At 34.8% G+C, this 24,135-nt stretch overlaps 2 protein-coding genes across 6 annotated transcripts in view; one reads left to right on the forward strand and one right to left on the reverse strand.

Moving 5' to 3' along the window:
* The window catches only part of MYO6 (myosin VI), a 106,590-nt gene extending 89,957 nt beyond the window's left edge, over positions 1-16,633 (forward strand). For 2 of the 5 annotated variants that reach the window (XM_040550874.1, XM_040550873.1), the window contains exons 29-35: positions 2,255-2,284; positions 2,729-2,767; positions 5,585-5,688; positions 6,191-6,322; positions 8,794-8,820; positions 10,916-11,134; positions 13,175-16,633. In XM_040550874.1, the coding sequence (XP_040406808.1) occupies positions 2,255-2,284; positions 2,729-2,767; positions 5,585-5,688; positions 6,191-6,322; positions 8,794-8,820; positions 10,916-11,134; positions 13,175-13,374 (751 nt within the window). In that variant the 3' untranslated portion in view covers positions 13,375-16,633. The remainder of the gene's footprint in view (positions 1-2,254; positions 2,285-2,728; positions 2,768-5,584; positions 5,689-6,190; positions 6,323-8,793; positions 8,821-10,915; positions 11,135-13,174) is intronic. The other 3 variants (XM_040550875.1, XM_040550876.1, XM_040550877.1) reach the window with 3 other exon arrangements.
* Positions 16,634-22,956: 6,323 nt separating this feature from the next.
* IMPG1 (interphotoreceptor matrix proteoglycan 1) overlaps positions 22,957-24,135 on the reverse strand; it is a 56,806-nt gene continuing 55,627 nt past the window's right edge. Inside the window, 1 exon segment of the mRNA XM_040553219.1 lies at positions 22,957-22,996. Coding sequence (XP_040409153.1) covers positions 22,957-22,996 — 40 coding nt within the window.

A 24,135-nucleotide genomic window follows, 5' to 3' on the forward strand; every position in this document is an offset into this window, starting at 1 on the left:
ATTATGAATTTGTGTGTTTTATTGTGCTTTGTTTTGTTTGAACAAGAAGACCTCTTTGAAGGCAGAAATAAATTATTTCTGTGTCCTGACTGGTAAGGTTTTTTTAGAATGAATCATGTGGGGCCAGAAGTATACATGCACTTGGATAGCCACCAAAGGCTTATTGCGTTGGTCGGCAGAAGGAAGAACTTGGGAAAGAACCTTAGGAAGAACTTGGGAAAGCACCGAGATGTTGTTTTTGTAATATAAGTGCTACTGTGTGATTGCTTAACCTTGGGTAGGGAGGGAGTACCAAAGTGCAGGTAGGCTGTATTCTGTCGCTAGGAAGTTGCCATGGTATTGTGCTATCTCAGGACGGGTATAAAAGAGCAGAAGTAGAGACAAGAAAAGGTTTTTTGCTTCGATTGCAACTTGCATCAGAGTCCGTGCGTTCATTGCCACAGAATTAATGTATTTAACATGGATGGGTTTGAAAATTAAATGTCTTAAACTTTTGTTTTATTTGAATTTTTTGGTGTGATGTAGAAGTGCCTGCTTTTGCTGTACAGATCCACACTGCCTGCAAAGCAGTAGCTCTCTTCTCCTCTAAAGAAGTTTTATAGCCAGCAAATGTACATGTAGTTGGTGTATTTTCTAACTGTGTGGATTTGTTTCTTCCCCAGAAAGTATCTTTAAGATGTGCTCTCTATGTAGTTCTCCGAAAGAGCTAACATAAAAAGATATATTTGAGTGACATCTCAGCAATTACCAGTTCATTAAAAATAGGTGTTTTTTTCTTCCTTTTGCTAGGAATAGTTCTAATTTCAGATTACCCAGTTCAGATAAGAACAAGACAGAGACAATATTTAGCAAAGCTTTGCTACCCAGCCGGGGTACTTTCTAAAGGGTCTGCACATTAGCTAGGGTTGGCTTTCTTTTTCTTTATCAAGAACACAGTAGTATTGGGATAAGTTATGGTGAGAATTTGGCATAAATGTCCAATGAAAATAGTACTTACTGGTCAAATAGTATGTAGGACATGATCATGTCACTGGCCTAGTGATGTGAGTTTTCATTAGTTTGTTGTTGAAAGAAGATTGTATAAGAAAATCTCAAGTGTTTTTGTGGAATTTCTAGATCCCAGAAGTGTTCTCTTTGCTACTCATATTTAGTTTTAGTGTATACTTTTAGTAGCTTAGTGCCTGCGTGCCATAGGTAGGTAATTTTTTTGTCATGTGCAATATTAATTTGTAGACACTTCAACTCAGATTACTGTGTTTTTGCCCTCAGTTTTTATACAATCGCTATCGTATTGGCTCAGATATGATTTTAATATGCTCAGTTGAATGTCCAAATTAATTGCTTCACAGGCAGCATTCTAGATATCTTCTGCTTTCCCTGTTTGGATTTTGGTGCAATATAGTACTTTGAAGGTAAACCCAAAGTCATGTATTGTTACCACCTGACAAATTTCTCTCAAAGATGGAAGAAGGGAGGATATAGACAAGAAGGGGTCAGAGAACTCAATAACTTCTCTAGGTTAGTGAAGCTCAGTGTTTCCTGCCGCTCACAGTTGGTCCTGGTATTTGTCTTGTGAAATCCAGAAATGGATGATAAGGTAACCATCCTGATAGCTATAACTGCAGGTTTCTCTCTGCTGTGTAGTGGTCAGAGAATGAAGGCTTTTCTGAATGATTAGAAAGTGAATGGTCTGAACAAATTAACATAGCGATGTAAATCCTTTCTTAAATAAGCTAAGATTTAAATCTAGAAGAAAGTAGTAGAGACTTTTCTGCCCAAATGAGATTTGTTCTTAGCTGTGTAAGAATAATCCAAGTTCTACTTTGTAGCATATTTGATACTGGCACTTTTGTAGGTGTTTGTGTGTGTGTGTGTCTTCACTATGGCGTTTAGATGCAATGCCTTTTCACAGCTTGCATGAAGAAGCTATCTGTCCTGTTCCTAAAGCAGCTAAATGAATGAGGACTGTTGTTACTTCTTGTGATGTGCTTATCCAGGCATAAAACATATCAATAATATGTCTCTAAACCTTTGATTTGGAAAGATTTTTTTAAAGGAGAAATTGGAATGTTTTCAGATTTTCACTTGTATTTTTTTTTCCAAATTAACTTCTTAAAACAATAGTTTTTTAAAAAGAGATAATAAATTTTTAGAGAGGAACAAAAGTTAATATGACACACCTTTTCCTGCTTCAGATTATTAGAAAGATAACTAAGGAAATAGTCTACCTAACATAAATATTTTCTGTTTGCAGAGCCAATGGAACAAAGCCTCAAATGACTGCGTATGGCACTTTTTTTCCGTTTGAATACTCTAATAGAAAAAATGTAATATTAATTAATTCAAAGAAAATTTATTCTGTCCTCTTATTTACTAATACCCCATCTGTAAACTTTAAATCAATTTATAATACTCTATATATACCCTACTGTGCTTATGTCTAATAAATTAATATCCTAATATATCTAATAATATCTATTTAAAGATGGTTATAATTAGTGTAAAATTTTTCACATACCATCAGTTTTTCACTGCCTTATATGATTAATTTGATCTTAACAAAGAATCATGTCGATGTACATATTGGGATGGATACTTTTAAAAAATCAATAGCTGTTTATTTTCTGTACTCGAATTTGTACTCGATTGGCAAGAGACTATCACAGTTATAAAGGCTGTTTTTATTTTAATATATTTGTTTTATGCTTACGTATCAATTTTTTTATAGGGAACAAATGGCCAACGAAATGTCAGAAATATTGTCTAGGTAGGTGAGACAACAATATTGAAGGAATCAATCATTTCCTGTAAAGAAATCACACATGAAATGGGTTGGAAAAAAAAAAGGGGGGCTCTGTTTTTTAAGTGCTAAGCAGATCAGTAAATGATCTATTTCAGATAAATTTCCTTTTTCAACACCTTTTTTATTACCAGTCATCATCTGATTTTACAGTAAATATTTTTTGCTAGTTTAATTGATTACATAAAAACCAGTAAGAACAGTTTCTCTACCTTGGTATTTTGTGTAATTTTGATAGATAACATTCATCTAGGTTTCTCCTCTTTTCGCGATATGATAATAGAAAACTGGGCTCCACATCTTTGGAAGAAGAATTTCTACAAATTCAAGAGGGTTAATTAAATTATTTAATGTTAATGTAACTGTTTGTTTAATAAGAAAATATTTCACTTTTTATTTGAATGGAAATAGTGGATGAAAAGTTTTGAAAATTGCCTTGTTTAAAAGCATATTAAAAACCCTCTCAAGGCATGTAAACAAAATCCTCTTCTGAGATTGCTTGTGTGAAATAATGAAAGATTTTGTGTACAGTGCAGAAGGACTCAGTAAGGGAGAAGCAGGGTTAGATCTGAATACAATTCTACTGTAACAGTCTCATAGTTGTTTATGTTAGAATATATTTTCTGTTGAAAGAAATGGTTATAGTGCCCTCCATACCAGTGAGCAATTAGGTGTTTGGGTGCCACCTGAGGGCAAAGACAACCTTTTGACATTCATTGTCTGAAGTTTTACATCAGAATTTAAACTATTTGAAGTTTTTAAAAATGAATCTTGTAAAATACAGCACTATGCTGTATGGTCTGAATATGGTTGGTGTTACGTGATTAATGTCTAGTCATAGTGTTGATAATTGTGAACACAGATGTTGCCTAAACTTGCTACTTGCAGAGGTATTTTAAAAACAGAAGTAAACAATGCTGTTTATAATTGTTTATAATTTATAATTATAAATGTCTGTGAATCTAGACGGCCAGATTGTACTACATATATTGACATAGTTCCAATGACAATGGCCAAGTCTTAATATGCAAAACCCACAAAACTTTGACTAAAATCAGAAGCTGTTTGTTATGGTTGAACGAGAAACGCAGTACTTCTTTCTGTATGCTTGTTTGACAATTTTTTTTTCACTATTCATATACTTGAAACTTTTGACTTGAGACCTTTTTTGTTAGTTTGTTTTTTAAGTCTGAAAATACCGTTTATGATGCATAACATTGTCAAATTGAGTGGTGAAGAGTGACTGTCAAGGATGATACTCTTCAGAGTAGCACTGTAATGGAAAAGCTAAGCCGTTCAATTGGATTAGCATTCTTAAAGATTACTACTTTAACCAGAGGTCTTACGGCCTCGTTTTGCTGCTCTAAATTTTGTAGCAAACTCTTAGAGTGGTAGGTGGTGTTGCTAAATAAGGAAAATCCTCCGGATTTGTCAAATTAAAGTTCAGCAAGGTTAGACACCAGATAGCGGAAATTACATTTAGTAGCAACCCTTTAATGTCCTACCGGCGTTCTATTGATAACAAAATGTTAAAATTAATATTTTGAATTGAATTCTCTGTTTAATGATTATTTTTTTTACTTGTCATGAAGAGTGCTAAGGGTGATGAAGAGTTACTTTCCCTTAGTACTTAGTACTGTTCAAAAGGCAGAGGTAATTTTTTAGCAGACTTCTCATGTACCATAACTGGAAGCTGTGTGTTGACTCAGATTAGTAACATGAGGAAGAGTAATTAAACTGAGGCTGCAATAAACAGTAAGATTCTGTAGTTTTAATTACACTGGAAGAGATGGTGCAGTTGCTATTAAGAACATTTGGCTAAGCAGATTGTTTTTATTCTATCAAATTTAACAAATGCAATTTATTTTTATCGCTGCTTTCAGAAATGCTGTACCTATCCAGAGAAAACTGTCATAGAAAATATATTTGTATTCTCGTAACTAAAAAGGAAAATATACAATATAACAACTTATTCATACTGTTAAAGAAGTTGGAGATTTTAGTAATAGTTTCTCATATGCTGTTGACTTTATTGCACACTACTTACATGATAAAAGCCTTTTGCCTTTGAAAAGAACTGTTTCTGGTTGGATCTTTTAGTACTGGTCAGTGTGATTTTTGTTCCTTGTTATCTTCCATAATGATGACTTTTTTTCCCCTCTCCAGACTAGCTATTGCTGTTCTCAGGTAGCCACTATAAAATTAATATAGAGTTAGATTGATTTCTTCTCTCAAATTAGACTTTTGTCAGAAGCATGGAATATTTTCTCTAGTGTTGAAAAAAAAGATTTTGTTCAGCTTTTAAATAGGAGAAGAAACACCTTTTCTCCCTTCAGAAATATTTTTCCCTTCTTGTCTGTTTTTCTAATGGAACTGAAAATGTGTATGGCCACTCTTTGTCTGTGTTCTATGTATGGACTAGTACCAAGAAAAAACTGGGGTGAGGTACACACAGGTACATTGAGTATGTGTCTTCTTATACATAAGCACTCAATATTCATGGCAATTCCTTTTATCTCTAAGCAGCCCATCAGATTATTCATTTAGAAAGATTTTGGACTTAAAAAGATACTTTCCTTTTTTTCTTAATCATGGGAGCATCTTGAAGTAATTTGTTATTTTGCCTTTGAATTCAGTCCTTCTGCTCTTCATTTTCGTTGTGTTAAGTGTGCTCAGTGTTGATTGGAAGATCTGTTCCTCCTGTTGTAAAAATCCCTATTCCTTACCTGTCCCTTAAGAAATACATATATATTTTAATACATATTATTTTTTAAACAATTGTAGAGGTCCTCAAGTTCAAGCTACAAAAGCTGCTGCTGGTACGAAGAAGCATGATCTCAGTAAATGGAAATATGCAGAACTTCGTGACACCATCAATACATCCTGTGGTAAGTTTTGTTTTCTTATTTCAAAGAGAAAGAAGTCAAGCTCTAGTTATATGAAAAGTGTTACAGAGAGAAGAGATCAGCACCTGCTCCTTCACTCCCCTCCTGAGGAAGCTGTAGACATTGGGAAAGATTTTGCATTGTTGCATTGGGAAAGATTTTTGTTTGCACCTTAAAAACAAGCACACAGTCCCCAAAAGCATTTTTGTGTAGTTCTGTTGAATTACAATGGAGGTTTGTGCAACTGTTAAAGAACAAATCAAAATACCAAATCAACAGAACATATACAAGCTTTTAGATGTCTTTGAAAGTACTTTATTATTTTTAACTCCTTCTTCAAAGAACTTCTGCTCAGTTACAAAATTTCAATTTCCTGCTGATTTAACATACTAATGTTACAACCTGATGTATGTATCAATACAGAAAAACATAAATATAAATGACACATCATAAATCATCCTTCTGATTTTCTCACTCCTCCCTTCTTTTCTTATTTTTGAGACAGATATCGAACTACTAGAAGCTTGCAGAGAAGAGTTTCATAGAAGGCTAAAGGTGTATCATGCTTGGAAATCCAAGAACAAGAAACGCAATGCAGAAACAGAACAACGTGCTCCCAAATCAGTCACAGACTATGGTGAGGAGAGAGAATTTCATGTTTATAATAATTTTGATGAAAGTATTCCAGAGAAAACATTTCTAGAACAAAATTTGTTGTTATGTTGAAGGAAATTGTTTTTTCAAGAGAATTTTCATATTGAATTAAGGTAAATATTTTGGAAAGATTGGAACTGGCAAATACTTTGCAGAAAGTAGAATATGTTCACAATAGATATGCCAAATAGTTCTTCCTGAAGCTTTTTTTTTCATACCAACTCACATTTGTTAGAAATATAAAATGGTTCTTGATTTGGTAGTGCATTTACAGGCATTTTTATTACATGTTCAGTGCTGTGCTGGTTAAGACTAAGGAAGTTTGTTTTCTATTTATAAAGCCTTGGTTTGCATTTTGAGACTTCTGAGACTTTCTTTTTAAGATTGTTCATACTAGTTCTGACCTCTGTAGTTAAAATATTGCAAGAGTACTGTTAGGTGTAATTCTCCACACCGAACTATCACTAAGAGTGAAATAGAGGTTCTAAACAGTTCTTACAAATAGTCCAGAGAACTGGGTATGCTTTTTTTGGTGCTAGGAAAAACATTTGGGGTCCAGACAAAACAAAAAGCCTTAGGTGGTTTCTCTTGCCTTTACCCTTTCTTAAGATACAGATATGTAGATGCAGATGCTTTTAAAGAGAGTTAATCATTTCCTCATTTAAGTTGCCTTATATATTTCAGGTTACTTTTTCCTTTTCTGAATTCTATGAGTGATGATACTGCAATTTTTGATTATGGGATTACAAATTTTGCAGTGTCTGCTTTCATATTAGATTGTTATTCAGCTGATTTCACAGATGGGTGCTTATTGCCAAAGCAGTGCACTAATGAAAATCAGTGACTGGCATTTAAATTCAATGAGAAGGTGTAGGAGTTACCGTGTTACCACTGCCAAACCTGAAAATGAGGTGCCCAGTTTCTGGAGGTATGTAGATTTGGTGGTAGTGGTGGTTTTGTTTGTTTTGTTTTTAAGTCCAGTGTACATCTGCTATAACAAGAGTCTACGAGATGAACAGAATCACAGCAAACTGATACAATAAATCAGACTTCTCTTCCTGTCCTCTAGTCCTGGCTCCAATGGGAAGAGGCAGAGGAAAGGGCAGATGGGGACAGAACGTTTCCACCAACGTCCCATTAGCTTGGGTTTAGGGCACAGTCCTTGGACATTGGAAAAGTAGATCCCAAGTGCCCTACTTTTTCTCAGTGTCAGTTGTTATACAAAGGTGTCTTCTTTCTGTTGATTCATTTACTGAGTTAGGCATTGCTTGAGCATTACCTGAGAATTTGAGCTTTTCAGGGATCTTTCATTCAGATATATGGGCGGGGGAGATCTGGACTCCTGGAAAAAAAACTCATAAAAGACTGGGGTCTTGTGGCCATGTCTTGTGATGTTGCTTTCAGTGCTTAAGAAAGCTTATGAATAAAACAGCGAGAAAAGGCATTTCAAGCATTTCTGCAAAGTAGTAAGTTGTTTTGAATTAGAGCTCGCAAATTTTGTTTGGAGCTAAATAGCTAAAATAAATATTCATGTATTTTATTGTTGATGGGAAATACTAAAGAGCAGAAAATCTTTGGATTTCTGCAAGTAAAGCTTAGAATATTCATATTCTCATCACATTTAGCTAAAATGAGAAATTTGCAGCATTCTCTTCAGTATTTTTGAGTGCTTTTTTTTCTTTTAACTTGAAATATGGCTTCATATTTCTGAAGAGAATTTAGAATATAGTTCATAAGAAAGTCACTGAAACTTCAGATATTCTTGATAGTGTCAGAAGTAATTCTTTTTATTGCAAATAATTATGCTATATGAGCATTTCACATCTATGTACTGTAATTATCCAAGAAGGTAGTGGGAAGGAACTCTGATCTCTTAGATACGTAAGCTAAAAGTCTTCTAGGTGTCAGTGGATATGTGCTTCAAATGATGATGTTTTCTCTTTCCATCTTTTCACTTATGTCATATAATTTTAGAGTTATCCTTTGATTAAAGTCATACATGCAGTACAGGATTTAAACAGGTTTGTGTGCTATTATTACACTAGGCAGTTTTGATATTAACAGAGGTCTGGGAATTAAAGATTTTCGTGATAACAAATACGAAAAATTAAAAGTACCACAATAATTATCAAGACACTTGTTTCAGTTTGTACTTAGCATGTGTACAATTGAGGTTTCGAAACAGGTATTGCAAAGTAATCAGTTTCAAAATCAAATCCAGAGAAAACTAGAAGCAATTGGGAATCTGTAAAAGTTGAGGAAAGGAGACATTTTATTTATGTCAGTGAGCAGGAAATGAATAGAAATAATTAGCTCAACACCTATGTCTCTCTTTCTAACTAGAATTTCTATTTGTCTGTCATCAGCATTGGTGAAAAACAAGGTAAAGAAATTGTAACTTAAAAAAAGATCAGCACTTTTATTCTTTGTTCAATATGTAATATTTGTTTACAGATTTTGCACCATTTTTGAACAACTCAAGTAAGTGGGGAGACGGTTATTTAAGCTAACTTTGAAGATTAGGAACACTCAGGAGCTCTGTACTAATTTTATTTAATCCACTGTTTTGCTACACATGTACATAGAATTTAATGTTCAAATAAAATACTATTTTACTATTTTGCAATTATATTCAACCAAAGGTTATTATATGTCACTCTGCTAATTTATTAATGTACATTACTGTTTATTTTCATGAGCTCCTTCCCCTTTGAGCCATCATGGGAAGGGTGAATAAAATAATTTTTTGATGTAGATTATTTAAAGGGGTAATCTCCCTCCCCCTCCAAAATTGTATTTCTTCTAAATACCGTGCTTTAATGTCAGTATGTGGGTTTTTTTGTTGTTGTTGTAGCAAAACTGTGGAATCAACTTAAATTAACAGCTCTTTTCCTAGCACACAAACTAACATTCAGGTGGTGGTTTCTTTTGAGTAAATAGCAACTTTCAGTAGTGTTGAAAATCAGATGCTGTATTGGCTGCTTAGCATTCCCATCCTCTAGATTTCCTCTTGGATTTAGGTATGCATAGGCTTAGAAATAAGTCTTAGCAGCTGCCATTACAGTACAAAAAGTGTTTGACAATACTAAAGCATTGATTGGCTCTGACAGATGCTCAGACAATTTGCAGATCACAGAAGTAATGTCCTGTGAACTCTAGGCTATATTTTAGTATGAAACACATGCTTTATCAGATCTGATGTATAAATGTAGTGTTCGTCTATTAAAACCTGTTTTGGTTTTGTTGTTTTTGTGAATGTGGACATGGGACAAAAAAGTTGAAGACATGATCTATAAAATACATTTTTTTTCAAGATCCCACTCTTCACATTTAAAATACTATTTTTGCTTGAATATGAGTAGAACTAGTTTCAGGGTACATTTGTAGTCCATTAGTCTTGTTCATAACTGTAAAAATAAATTATTAGAAGTGATTGTCATTTTTCATCTATTAAATCTTAGATCAACAATTAGGTTTGTTTCTTTATGGACAATGCACAAAAAAGGAACTCACTTTTAATTATTCCCTTTATGCTGAAGCACCAAACTCGTAATACTGATGTTCTTTTTTAGAGATGGTATAGGTTGACATTCAGAATTTCTTAAACAGCTTACTCATTATAAAACACTAAAACAAGATCAATAACTTTTAGTAGGAGACAGTTATTAAAAGAAGGGATCTTGTTTGTAAGAGCATTTACTATTTAAATCTGATTATAATACTGTATATATAACAGTAAGAAAGTTGATGAGTTGATGAGAGTATTTGACTTTATTCAAAAGAAGGTGCTTCTCCAAAGTCTGAAATAAATGTGTGGGACTCCAAGGGAGTCAAAATATGCATGTGAGAAGTGATCATCAAAAATATTTATATGAAACTTTTAAGAGGTTTCATATAACTCTGTCTCCTGGAGAAGTTTGGTCTATTGACTTCAATGGTCCAATATAAATACTTTGAAAAAGAAAGTGTACAGAAAGTAGTTCTAATGCTGGAGTTTAGTGTGCAACAATTTAGGCAGACAGTTATTTTTGAAGGCTGTTTTGTGGTAAGCAGTTATTTGTCAACATTTTTATTAACACATTAGTGATTTCTAACAGTATTGCATATCCTTGTTTGTCAAAAGAAAAATCTCTGTGTGGTGCTTTGTATTACTGTAACTGAAAATGCTGCTTTGCACAGTGACCTTGTTTTACAAAGAGACTAAACTGGAACAGTTACTGATTAATATTTCTGGTTGGTAAGAAATTTTATATAGAAAGTTATACTTAAAATACTAATTTAAAGCAAATTGTGATATTTTACTTGCTTCTGTCTAAACTTACTTTAGGAAGGCCATTGACAATTGATGAATTATATATATGCACAATAGTTAACGTGAAACTTTTCTCACCAGTGTTGTAGCTGTACTAATTAGAAGAACACACATTATATGAGATGGCAATACATTCGGGCTTGATGAGCCTTGTATTTAGAGTCTCCCAGTTGTGTTTTTTTGTTGTTGTTTTTAGTTTGGTGATCAATCAAGCAAATTATAATATGCATTTTTTGTTTGTTTGTTTGTTTTGCTGTATAATAGCTCAACAGAACCTGACAACTCAGCTACAAGCCAGGCAGCAGGAGATAGAAATAAACAGACAACAGCGTTACTTCCGCATTCCCTTCATTCGTCCCATGGACCAATACAAAGACCCCCAGAACAAGAAGAAGGGTTGGTGGTATGCACATTTTGATGGGCCATGGATTGCTCGACAAATGGAACTTCATCCTGACAAGGCACCCATTCTCCTTGTAGCTGGTTGGTATTGAAAGCAGAATTCGGATGTTAGGAGGGTTCAGAGCCCATGAATTCCCTTTAGAAAGGAGGCTGATAATACAAATTGTGCAATTTGTATCCTCTTCTTTCATCGGCAGTTCATGTCTAGGCAGAATGTGAGGATTTGGAGCTGCTGTTGATGCTGTCCAAATGTCATAAAACGTCATTTGGAGGTGCAACTGGTCACATGTTTTACTTTTGCATTTAATCTAGGAAGTCATGGACTGAGATTCTTATTTGGGAATCCATGTGTAAATACGGTTTTATTATTAACTATTTTCAGATTATTCGCAGAACTGGAGACAGCATCAAAACATGGTCAGATCTTAACTGAGAAACTTAAACTCACCATTGGACTGGTTTTTAGTTAACTTTGAAAAATTACAGCAGTTAGTATCAAAACAATTTGTGCATATGATGATCTGCCTTTCTGTAGTACAGTGCCAGTAGCTAACTGGTGCTTTTACAATATTTATGTTGCCTAATATGGAAGAATGACTTTTAAATCTTAAATGTTTTAAATAAAAACTACTTGTGGCAAGGAATAGGTAAAGATTTATCTGCTAATGAAATATGTCATAGAATGGTTGGGGTTGGAAGGGATCTTATGGCCATCCAGTTCCAGCCCCCCTGCCATGGGCAGGGTTACCTCCCACCAGACCAGGTTGCTCAAAGCCCCATCCAGCCTGGCCTTGAACACCTCCAGGGATAGGGCATCCTCAGCTTCTCTGGGCAACCTGTGCCAGGGCCTCACCGCTCTCATATTGAAGCATTTCTTCTGAATATCTAATTTAAATCTGCCCTCTTTTAGTTTAAGCCCATTCCCCCTTGTCCTATCCCTACACTCCCTGACAAAGAGTCCCTCCCCATCTTTCCTGTAGGCCCTCTAAGTATTGGAAGGCCTCCCTAGAGCCTTCTCTTAAGGTCTCCCTAGAGCCTTCTCTTCTTCAGACTGAACAACCCCAACTTTCTCAGCCTGTCTTCATAGGAGAGGTGTTCCAGCCCTCTGATCATCCTTGTGGCCCTTCTGAGGGCTCGCTCCAATACATCCATGTCTTTCTTATGGCCCCAGGGCTGAATGGAGCACTCCAGGTGAGGTCTCCTGAGAGCAGAGTAGAGGGGGAGAACCACCTCCCTCGGCCTGCTGGTCTCACTTCTGTTGATGCAGCTCAGGATATGGTTGGCGTTCTAGTATCCTCCTTTTCTGGTGGATAATGAAAAGGGGAAGAAGTACTGGGGAAATGCACTGTTTATAGTTCAGTGTTTTGAGATTTTGTCTTTAATTTGAGAACTGATGAGAAGGCTGTAATACATTTGTATAGCTTCACAGAGTGATGCTTTACTAGCAACCAAAGTTCCTTAGTTTTCTAATTACTTTTAATAGAATTAATTATACCAGCTTCTGTTTGTTCAGTGTCTAAGCCCCTAGCTAAAAGTAGCATAGCTGTTGTGAATAACGCATTCAATAGATCACCTGTTAAAAGTTAAGATTGAAATACAGTGAGAGAACTGCGCTCTTCGTTTCACTGGATTCCATGTGGGCAATACAGTTTGGTAAACATCAGTTTGTTTAGCATGGGAGGCTGACAGATTAGGTGTACTGGTGATTTGATCAAAAGTCTCAAGTTCTTAGTCACGTTGCTACGTCTGAAAAAATATAACAGTGGTTGACTGTAAAACCGTATATATGTCTAAAATAGATTCAGTGGTGGATTTCAGGAGAATATATTGAGATGCTGATCTTTCTGGCACCTTCCCTTTCGTTCCTTCTTGCTTGCTTTTTAACACTTTTTAATTTTTGTCTGTTTCAGCATCTGATACTAGTTTATTCTGATACTGCTTTTCTACCCTGTGCATAGAAATCCTTCTGAAGACTTCTTCCCTCATAAGCTCTGAAGTCTATCAACAAGCCAGAGCTTGAGAGAGGAAATCTAATTAACAAAGATCTAATCTTTGCTAATGGAACCTTTGAATGATGTAAAAGCTTTACAAAGGTTTTTCTTTTTCCCTGTATGATTTCAGGTAAGGATGATATGGATATGTGCGAGCTTAATCTTGAAGAGACTGGCTTAACTCGAAAGCGAGGTGCTGAAATTTTGCCGAGACAGTTTGAAGAAATTTGGGAGCGCTGTGGAGGTATCCAGTATCTTCAAAATGCAATTGCAAGCAGACAAGCTCGTCCTACGTATGCTACAGCTATGCTGCAGAACCTATTGAAATAAGTGGTCATTTTGCACAGTGGTATTTGAGATGAGAACCCTTGCCCGTGATACAAAGGGAAGAATTCCTCTATGCAGCAGAGGACGTAAACATTCTATAATCATATTAGAGATGTTTAATATAAAGTGAACAGATTTTATTAATCATGTGGTTTGTTAATTTGTAATGTATGATGTTTAATTTGGGTAGAGAGCCTTACTAGGTATGAGGACCCTGAAGAATTTTCAGTCAGTGTAGTTTGTTGCATTTTGTTTATACATTGCATTTTCTTTAACAGTTTCTGTTACTACTCTTAACACTTTTAAGTAATCTATCTGTACTTGAGTACATAGTACAAAGAACTGCATTGCAACCACCTTTTGATAAAATCTCTTCTTCAAAACACTAAATAGTTGGTTTTAAGTGGTGGGTTACTAAAGAGGATATGCTGTATCTCATAACTGGAATTGTGAGGCCTTAGCTTTGACTTCTGTTCCGGAGAAGTTGGAGTATTCTTTTATATAATCTGAGACATTTTATGTCCTGATTTGAAAACTGGTTAGTGTCTGTATTTACTGACTTCTGCTGAAACTGATGGGAAATCCTCCTACACTTGAGACTCATAAATTCCTACTTAATGCACTCTCTGTCTTGGTTTAAGAGAAATGTTTTTTGTATGTTCTGAGAAGAGCATTCGTATATGTCAATATTCTGTAATATTGTACACAAAGAATGTGCTGCTCCTTAGGGCTTATACCACTTCTCTGTTTCTTTTCCCTTTCTTTCTTTCTTACTTTCTTTTTTTTTAAAGTACAAGTCTCCTTTAGATTTTTATTTTTCTGACCAAATTTGTATTAGGAAATTTGTCCATTGGACAATTCACTTAGCCATGTAGTGTAATTTAAATATCGTATGCAAAATTGTCCAAGATTTATATCTGAAGGCATATAAGATTAAGGATAGCATAAGGGAAATATGTTCAGCTTTTGGGTGGTGATATAACTTAATTAAACATTGAGACCTGATCCTCAGATGTCCTGTATATTTTAACTGTAATGAGATGCACAAGGTCTGTACCTTTTGTTAGACTGTATAAAAATTTGGTCCAATAACATAATGCATCATTTAAATGCCATGTGCTGCTGAATTTAGCTACAATTTTTAGTATTCTGGAATATTGTAGTGATTCAGGCACTAATCTTATCTTAATCTCCTCTGTCAAGTGTCCTAGCTTGTAACAGTTCCTTAATCAAGCAATGAGAGATTTTGTGGATAGGAATTATTAATTTCCTACAGTTTTAAGGTGCGTCTTATTCACTTACGTGATTGTTTCAGCATGCTGGCCATTATTTCAACAAATTAAACTTGATTATGTATTTTATCTCTCTGTTAGGAATTGGAAATGCAAGTAACTTGTTGTCCAATTACTTATTCAACCTGGTTTAAAAATGAGGGCTTGATGTATAAATTGGCAAAGATTGCTCACACTGTAAAATTATTTCCTTTCATTTTACTATGTTTGAAACTTTTTGGAAAAGTTAAACATTTTAATTTTTAAATACATAAATATATTTAATAATTTCTAAGAGGTACAGTTTGTACACAGAGAACTCGCGATGCATACATCCTTTCTGACCATAGAATGTGCTTACATGCCTTTGTCTAAATGCACTCCTTACTGGAATACATGTAAAGATATTTGAGTAGTACGTTAACTCTGTATTAATTAGCTACATCAGGGAATCTGAGCTTCCACTGCATACCCACTCTGCTTTTTGGTCTTGTGCTTGCAAACTGGAAAACAGATTTTCATTTTACCCAAAAAAAACCCTCTTCACCAAACAGTAATTTTTGCCTGGAAGATGAAAGAAATGCATCATACTGCTGGCTAGCAAGCTGTGTGCAGGCCTATACAATGTTCCACAAGTGTAAAGGTGCTGTTATGAAATTTAGGTTACTGGTTTAATGTGTCAATGGATTGGAATGAAGGTTTCAGAAATCCTGGTCTCCGGAAATTTAGCACTGCAAAAAGCTTTGGCCATTTATGTGATACAAGGAAAAGAAAATCACTGAACTGATGGTGAGAAGCCCTACTCTATATTTATTACTGCCTGGATTTAAATTCTTGACTTACCGTGTTCGGTCTCAGTTTATATATATAAAGCAGATCTTATGAGACTGAACACTAAGCAAAGAACCTCATACTTTAGTGTGTTTGTGTACATGTGTATGTATATACATATATATATACACTTAAGTATGTATGTGTGTATATATGTATGTAAACATAACTGTGGGGAACTTAAAATAAATAAAATCAATAATGTAATTTTTCCAGTTTGTTCCTTTCATTATGCCAGTGTTTCCTTGATGCAGGCTGTTTTGAGACAGTAAGTTAGCTACAGAGTGGTATCAGAGGGAAACTTTATTTTTCTGATTGGGTTCTGTGGGAATTCTTGTTAGCTAAATAACAAATATTAGCTGGGAGGGAAATTAAAATGTGAAATAGTGGAAGAGGAACTGGTGGATGGATGTTTTCAATTGACATGTTCCCACTTCTCTGCATTGCTCCAGCAGTATGCCTGAGGCAACCAGAAGATACATTCCAAAAATCAGGGTATTTTAGTTTGCACAGTAGCATACCTTTTTTCTTCTATATCAAAACCATCCGATTTTAGTTTTGCTGATCTTTTTGTGCAACAAAAATAATTTTTGGTTCACTTCAGAACTAATTTTTTTTTATGTGAGGCAATATTCATCTGCTTTTACAGATTTTTTCCATTGTCTTGTCTACTGTGTCAGTGATACTGTTGGTTGATTTGGAATCAATCTCTGATCTCAGGGATTGTGGTATTATCTTAATGCCCTTCTGATCTACAATTACACAGAAAAAAATTGTTTTTGAAGCAAAATGGTGAGCTAAACTCTTTGTCTTAGTTCTGTGTGTTTGTTTTTTGTAAACATTTCTTACTGCCTCTCAGTGTAGTTGTCCATTGTAGAGATCTTCTCCATGAAACACTCCAGAAATAAAAGGAGAGAAAGAGAATCACTATGCTAGGCTACGTTCCCGACTAGCTGACCAGTAATAGGAATTTTCTAGAGAATGCTACTCAAGGTTCATAAGGTCTTTCCCCCACTGATGAGACCGGTTTCCTTTTTGTAGTAGAAGCCTGTTTTTGTTTGTTTGTTTTTTTCCCAAAAATATTTTTAAAGTATTTAAATGACCTTCTAATACTGTACTGAAAATTTAAATAAATAAATACATTCCATGTTGAAATCTCAGTTGCATCTCTCATACTGTTTTGTCTTTAAAAATTTAAAGTATAAGGTAAGGGTAAGTTAAGGTATGAGAAGGATTCAGTGCTAGAACTGCCTGCTGACTTTTTATCAGATGTATGTGGTGCTTAAAGCTACTCTAGAAAACGTTTTGTTTTTACTCTGAGTGTTCCTCTAAAATAACATTCTGATATTAAGAACTTCTGATGTTGTTACCATTGTCTCAATTCTGATGATTTTTTAAAACATATTTTCTTCCTTGTATTGCTATTTATTTAAACCTTTGTTACTATCACTTTACCGTGAGAGTTTTACTGTAACCAATGCATTTATTGTTTGCTGTGCTGTTTACTGTTTGCATCTCCTTCATTGTAGATCATAACAATCAGTGACTAATGAAACCACTTAATATTTTGAGTTTATATGCTGCAAGAAAAGCTTTGTTTGAACAGGTTGTTGCTTTGTGGGTTAAAAAGAAAAAGTTATCACACTGTTTCAAGGGCCAAATTAGAGTAGTATTTTTCAATTTAAGACAATTGAAGTAATTCAGACTGTTAGGTATAATTTTGTCTCAATTTCTGTGTGGTTTTCATTTTCAGCTACTGTTGGAACTACAGTTAAACATCACCTTTAAGATAATGTGCTACATTGTAGTGTGAGATTAAATAATAATTCAATTCCCTGTGAAATTTTCAAGTAATAGTTTTATTATATTTTATTGAAATACAAAAGACTTACATCCAGCAAATATATTTGGTAATTAATAATTGGAAGAAATAAATACAGTCATGAATAATCATTTTTAAAGTACACAATTTAAAATTACTTATTTTTTAACCTAATGATAATGGGTACAAATGCAAATACACTAAACACATACAAAAATACATTTGTAATGGAAAAAAAAAAAGAATGCTTTCAGCATTCTTAATTCATCTTAACTTACATGAGCAATTGTAAAAAGCTAATGCTGTTGACAGGGATGATATCCAGTGCCCTGCAAGCACTATTTTTAAAGTGAAGTTTTATTCTGAAGTCTTACTGTATAAAACAGTATCTTAGTGTTTTGTTTTAAAGTACTTTCTAGTTAAATAGACTAATTAAAAATATGGTTTCAGCTGTAGAAACTTAAACTTGTGTCCTTGGTACATTGCCTTCATTTGTACACAATCATCAGTTTTGTTGTTTTTTTTCAAGGAGACCTGTTTGTGCGGTTAATTGTTTAGAGTAACTGAGTTTATAAATGGCTACTGTTGAGGGGTATATAATAATGTAAACTAAAGTTCAGTCTTTGCTGTGGTAATCATGTGGTACTAACAGTTAAAAAGAGTTATAACTACAATCAGCCACTATCCTGAATATGTGAAAGTTTCACATCTGAATGAGGAGCTGTCATCCAGTATAGTCATGAACTTTGTAGAAGCTCACTTTGAGCTGTAAATACAACTTCTGGTATGTGCCAAGCAGCAAACAGTGCCTAAATGTTATACAACACTGGCATGGCGCGTATATAAACATATATATATAAACATATATATATATATATATATATGTATTCAAGAAAAAGATGTTCAAGGTAAAGTAATGCTCATATTTGAATCAGGATTGTGGATCCATAGGGCATAAATTGCCAAGCCTAAAAGTAATTAATGACCACCCATTGTCTGCCCGGATTTCTTCTAGAAAAACTAATAGTAACCTTTCAAAATTATACACTGAATTTAAAGTATATTTGTGCATGGCTTAGTAATCTACGTGCTCCTAGGAAGGTAGTTGTGAATGTAAATCTCATGTTCTTAAAGGATGAAGAAAACTGCAAATATTTTTTCTCTTCAAAAATTTTGAAGGAGAAGACAGTTTGAGGAGAAGTTTGAGGAGAAGACAGTTTAACTCTGTCGGAGGTGTTCAGCAACCACTTGGACGTGGTCCTGAGAAACCTGCTCTGGGTGACCCTGCTTGAGCAGGGGTTGGAGCAGATGGCCTCCAGAGGGCCCTGCCAACTCAAACCATTGTGATTCTGTCACCAGGAATTAAGCAGTGAAGTGTGTATGTACATATGTATATACATCGTGCTTTTATTAACAGAAAAACAGGAATCTGATTTTCAGGGAAGCCATTAAAAAATAATTTCAACTTCTATGCGATTTGCAGTGTGAGCATAGTAAGGAGAGAATGGAGAAGTTCCCAAACACTTTAAATGTAGCCTGTGGGAAGAGGTAAGACCCTTACTAATGACAGCTCGTAAAATTCCATGTTTGCTGCTTACTCTGCTCTAGTGTAGGTAAGAAAAGTTAATAAAATGGTGTAGGTCTGCTTGAAAGTTTCATCTGCATTTTTACGAGAGTGGTTGTACAGTATTAGTTAATACAGTATAGCAAAAAATGCCACTTTTGAGCAAAATCCATTTCTAGCACAAGAATGTGAAATAAAAATATGATTAAGATATATACACACTGTATGCTTAGTGCAGGCATCTTAACACTGATGACCTCTTACCAGACAAATTTTGGACATGGTCAGATAGTTGATAAACTTGATAGTGTTGTTTTTCTTTGATAATATGATGTGTTAAATGTGTACTGATTTTTGAAGATAAAGTGATATGTCTTTAGGAATCCTTGATTTTTTTTTTTCATATGCATTGTCAACCTGAACTGCTGTCTTGAATAATGCAGACTTTGATATTCTGAATACCTGTAAGAGAAATTCTCGTAAGACGTTTAAAAAGCATTTTTCATTTTGAAAATTTATTATTTATCTACTGCTAATAGTCAAGAGCTCACTAAAATCTTTTGAGATAGTCTCCAGTTCATTCTAAGGAGAATTGAGATAATCCTGCTCCTGAAGCTATTTTACATATTAAATCATGAAGTTTAGAGAAGAATTATTATTTCTCTCCCTGGTGTAACAATGTTGTGTTTCTGTATGAAACAACAAACAAGTGCTATCTATACCTTCGTAATTTGAAGAGCGTATTTTTGACTGTAAAATAATAATAATGCAATTTGCTGCAAAAGAAGCCATAGCTAAAATATCTACAGGAGTCATAATTACCAGCACACCAGGGATAAATTAGACTTTGGGATGTTTGGTTCTTCAGCATTGTTTTGGTGTAAGAGCAGCAACAGTGCCAAGCAAATTTAAAATCTGTAAAGCCTAATGCCATAAATTTTGAACTAAGAGCACAGCCCTTCCATCTAGATGGTATTTTAGGTCATCTTTCCCTTGTGATTGTGGTAATGAAACACTAAATCTCTGATATTGGTGGGGGAGCTCTAACAGGCTAGCTTGCATTGTTTTTGTATTATTTTAATCCAAAATACTGTTTGCTTGATAATCCAAGTGACTGACATAAGGATGAAACAAATTGCAGTCTTCTTTTTTTCCTCAAATATAATTTCAGTCATCTTGGTGACTGAAAGTCACTTTTTCAGAAGGTGATGCTAAATGGCAGTCACTAACTTTGATGAATGACATTTTAGGTATTTCTGAGGGATAATCTTTTAGGCTCCATCTGCATTACATGAAAATAAGTGATTTGTGTCCATGCCAATTAAATTTAGCATCATGAAATGACTTATTCTACCATTCTCTTATCCAGTGGTTTATTGCCTGTGCTTTTGGGTTATTTTATGTCAAATACATCTGGGTTTTCCAAGGTTTTGTTTAAATTTGTTACAAGCAATTTTCTGTGTCAGTACATGTCTTTTGCAAGCTTAGAAGAGTTTGTGAAGACCCTTTAGATGAGATCCTTTTTCTCTTCAAGAGTTAGATCCATTATTGAATTTTGCCAGATAACATTTTGAAAATGAAGCCCACTCACTAAATGCCATGTACGAGCACAAATGACAATTTTATAGAATAACATCTGTTAGATCAACTGCAAAATAATAGACTTTACAGACAGCTTGATGTAATACCCTAGCATTTGAAAGCAATCCCTTATTTTTCAGTACCCTTTTCAGTAGAGTAGAGAACATCCAGCTGAGTCACTGATAGGGACAGGGGATATTACAAGAGAAATGATGCATTTTGAATGAGCTTGTGTTTTCAACTTCCATCTCTAAGGAGGAGAAAACGTGTCAGGATGAGGTAGGCAGCAGAGAATCAGATCAGGATCGTTTTTAAAGAACTTCAGCATGTTTGACTCAACCGTAGCAGGCCACCTAGACGTGGGCTTGTTGGCCTCGTGTCTCAGTCTGAAGGGGCCTGTCCACTTGCATATGTACATTCTGGCTTGGTCACGTTCTGCTTTGGCCCAAAGATGACTTTCACAATCATTTTATTTCCTATATTACTACTTGCTGAGCAAGACGTACTGTTCCCACAGACCTAACTATGTAGAGCCTGGACTGTGGTAGTCAGCAGCTTGCAAGAACTTAAGTTTTCTGCTGAGCTCAGAGAGAAAGAAGAGCAAGTTCTTCATCTAGACACAAAACATGCTTTAATTCCTGTATGATATAGCAGATAAAAAACAGCCTCTGAGAACTAAGTTTTGCAATCCATGTAGGGATTTGCATTTTCCATGTAGGGACCCTATAACATAAACTGAAACCATTTTTCATGCTTAGGAAAGAACTGAAAAATTATTGGTTTCAGCTAGAATTTCATGTCCATTTTCCTAAACTCCTTTATAAATACAGAGGTATACTTATTGTAAGTGGTGTGTCCTAAAAAGTTGTCACTGCTGTCATTACACGTGGCAAAACAAAGCAGAACAAAAATTTCAAATTGGAAGTTTCAATTTGGCTTAAAAATTCTAGATAGTCAACTCCTTCTGAAAATTCAACTGAAATGCCATATTCTGTTTTAAAATCCTGGCCCCAAAGGAGTTGTCCCGATTGTGACAGGGGAGTTAATGAAAGCTGTGTTCTATGTACATGTTCCCTCCTTCTTTATCATCTTTTTCCAAGTTACTAAAAGTACATTCAACATAAAGCCTCTGAAGTGAACACTCATTTTGAGCTGTACTTAGGGTGAAAATGTCAACTACTTTTTTTTATCCATTTTCTACTTTATAATTGCCTCACTTCTCACCTAAATTCATTTTCTTAACTAGATCTTGAGAAGAGCTTTGTCAGTATACTTTTGCCAATTCAAATACAGTCCAGATGACACAGGCCCAGCTTTTTCCTACAGATGTTGTGCCATTTTATACCTTTCATAAAATATTTAACCCTTTTGCAAATAGTAATTTTAAGTAGTTCAGCCAATATAAAAGTAACATTTATTGGTCTACCCACAGACACATTTCTTTGAAGATGGGTGTACCAAAATGCTTCCTTCTAGGACTTGAACACAATTGCCGGTGTCTGTGTTCTTGTTTTTGTCAGCAGCGAAGCCAATTTGTTCTTGAGCTTTTCTGAACAGCTCCTCCCTGCTGTTTTGTAGATCTCTATCATTGTGTTCCTGTCTCCCCACTTGTCAGCTCAGTCTGTACCTGTCATCTTAAGTACTTGAAGACATCAGACCTGGGCAGGAATCCTATGTGTGATGAAGATAGGCAAAAATAAATCGTTCTCTCTGGTATCAGCACTTCTTCCTTTATTTACATAAAACCAGCTGTGTGGGCTCAAACCAAAGATTCTCGTAGCCCAGTATCCTGTCTCCAGTAGTGTATATCTAGTGATAGGGCACTGATATTGCCCTCAGTGATAACTGCTAGCAGCTATAGCCGAAATTCTTCAGTATTCTTTAGTTTTAGGTTGGGCTGTGATTCAGAAAAATGAAACAAAAGTAAAAGCTTTTTGTCTACTTTTCAAGAGATCACAATCAGTTACATCAGAATTAAGAGAATTTGATGATTTTAGAGAAAGTCTTGACTCAGCTTTTCTCCTTTCTGTCCTTTTTTTTTTTTTTTTTTCCTCCTAAAGATACAAGAGTTATCCTGTATTTGAAATAATGTCTGAGATATGAGTGGTAATCAGCTCAAGCTGGAATTCCTGTTTGTTTTAACTCCACATAGTTGAAACAGGCACTATGTATTTTTAAAGGATCAGCCATCCCTATGCAAGCCTCCCCTTTGGTTTGCATTCTGTGCTGAACTTTCATTTCAGATTTTCCTTCTTTCTTTGTTTGTTTAAGTGACTGCTGCATTAGCAAATATATACATAGAATTGAACCCTGTTGCATAAAAGCACTTCAGAGTGGATTGTGGCTGTCATATCAAACATCCAAAGAAAATGAGTTTTTCTTTGGATGGAGCTAGTACAGAGAGGCTTCCTGGTAACATTTACAAAGAGGAAACTAGATGGAATTTTAAAGCTCTTGAAAATAGTCACAAACCTTGTTTTTGTCTGGCTGATGCTGGAAATGCAGAATTTCAGAGACTAACTCGTCAGTCCTGGCTCTGTAAACTGGTCTGGTGACCTGCAGCAGTTTAAAACAAAAAAACCCACCATCAGATTAGTTATTTCACTAAATCACAAAAGGCACTTGGACAGAATGGAGCACCAAAGCCATGTAAAAGAGCTGTAAGAAAACCAGTTATGAAAAGCAGTTCATAACTCTGTTATGAAACCAAGATAGCAGTAAGTATGGAAAGTAAATATATGAATTAGTATTTTTAGTCATGAAATTGCTGAGGAAGAGCTTAGAATCAAATTTAGTTTAGCTGTAGAGCTACAACACGAAGATGGACCTGTTATTAGAGGAGGGACTGTGTGTTGAATAACAGGGAAGAATTTCCATGCATTTTACCTCCATACTGAATTGTGTTTTCAAGATTGTGTAATGCTTCTTGATCAGTGATCTCTGAAGAACTGGAACAAGCACTTACGCTACAAGCCGTATGGCAAAAGCTAGTTATGGGTTCATCATGTTCAAAAGCGGGATTAATCCTTACAGCGTTTTCTGAAGTGAGGCTGTTGAGAGTAGGACTTCTACAATGCAGAACATTTTTGTTTAGGTAAGACTCTAAATTACAAAATAAAAAAGAGGATTTTTTTTTTGAAATGTGAAGAATGAGCCGCTTACTCCAAATTAAAGTTTCTTTGTCTTTTTCTTCTCAACTTAATAATTAAAATGATGAAAAGAAAAACAAGGCTTAGTAAGCCAAAAATGACAGGTTTAAAAGTGAAGGGATGTGTGGGTTCTGGTGCAAATTTTGCACAACGCTGTCCTTGGTGGAACGTGTGTCTGCGTACGGGGCATCTAAAATGGGGAGAGGAAGAGAAAAATATACGGAACTTGAGGGCAGAAAATACAGAGTACCTCAAATGAAAACAAAACAAAATATGCAGTTAAATTATAAGCACAGTATTCACAGTACAATTAATTGTTATGTATCTGTAAGGAATAATGTGATTCATAACAGAAGAAGGAATATATTTAGATTAATGAAAATGAGTGTTAAGCAAAAAAAACAGTGATACATTCTTTGCCTAATTAACAAAGTTGAAATAATAATTGTGTTTTAGCACCTTAAAAGTTCAGGTGTGTTTTGGAGTAATTCCTAAACACGTCTCTGAAGCCTATATTGTGTTTGTTGGTGACTTTAATCTGACTAG

Source organism: Cygnus olor, chromosome 3, assembly GCF_009769625.2.
Source record: "Cygnus olor isolate bCygOlo1 chromosome 3, bCygOlo1.pri.v2, whole genome shotgun sequence".
In the NCBI taxonomy this organism is placed as follows: Eukaryota; Metazoa; Chordata; class Aves; order Anseriformes; family Anatidae; genus Cygnus; species Cygnus olor.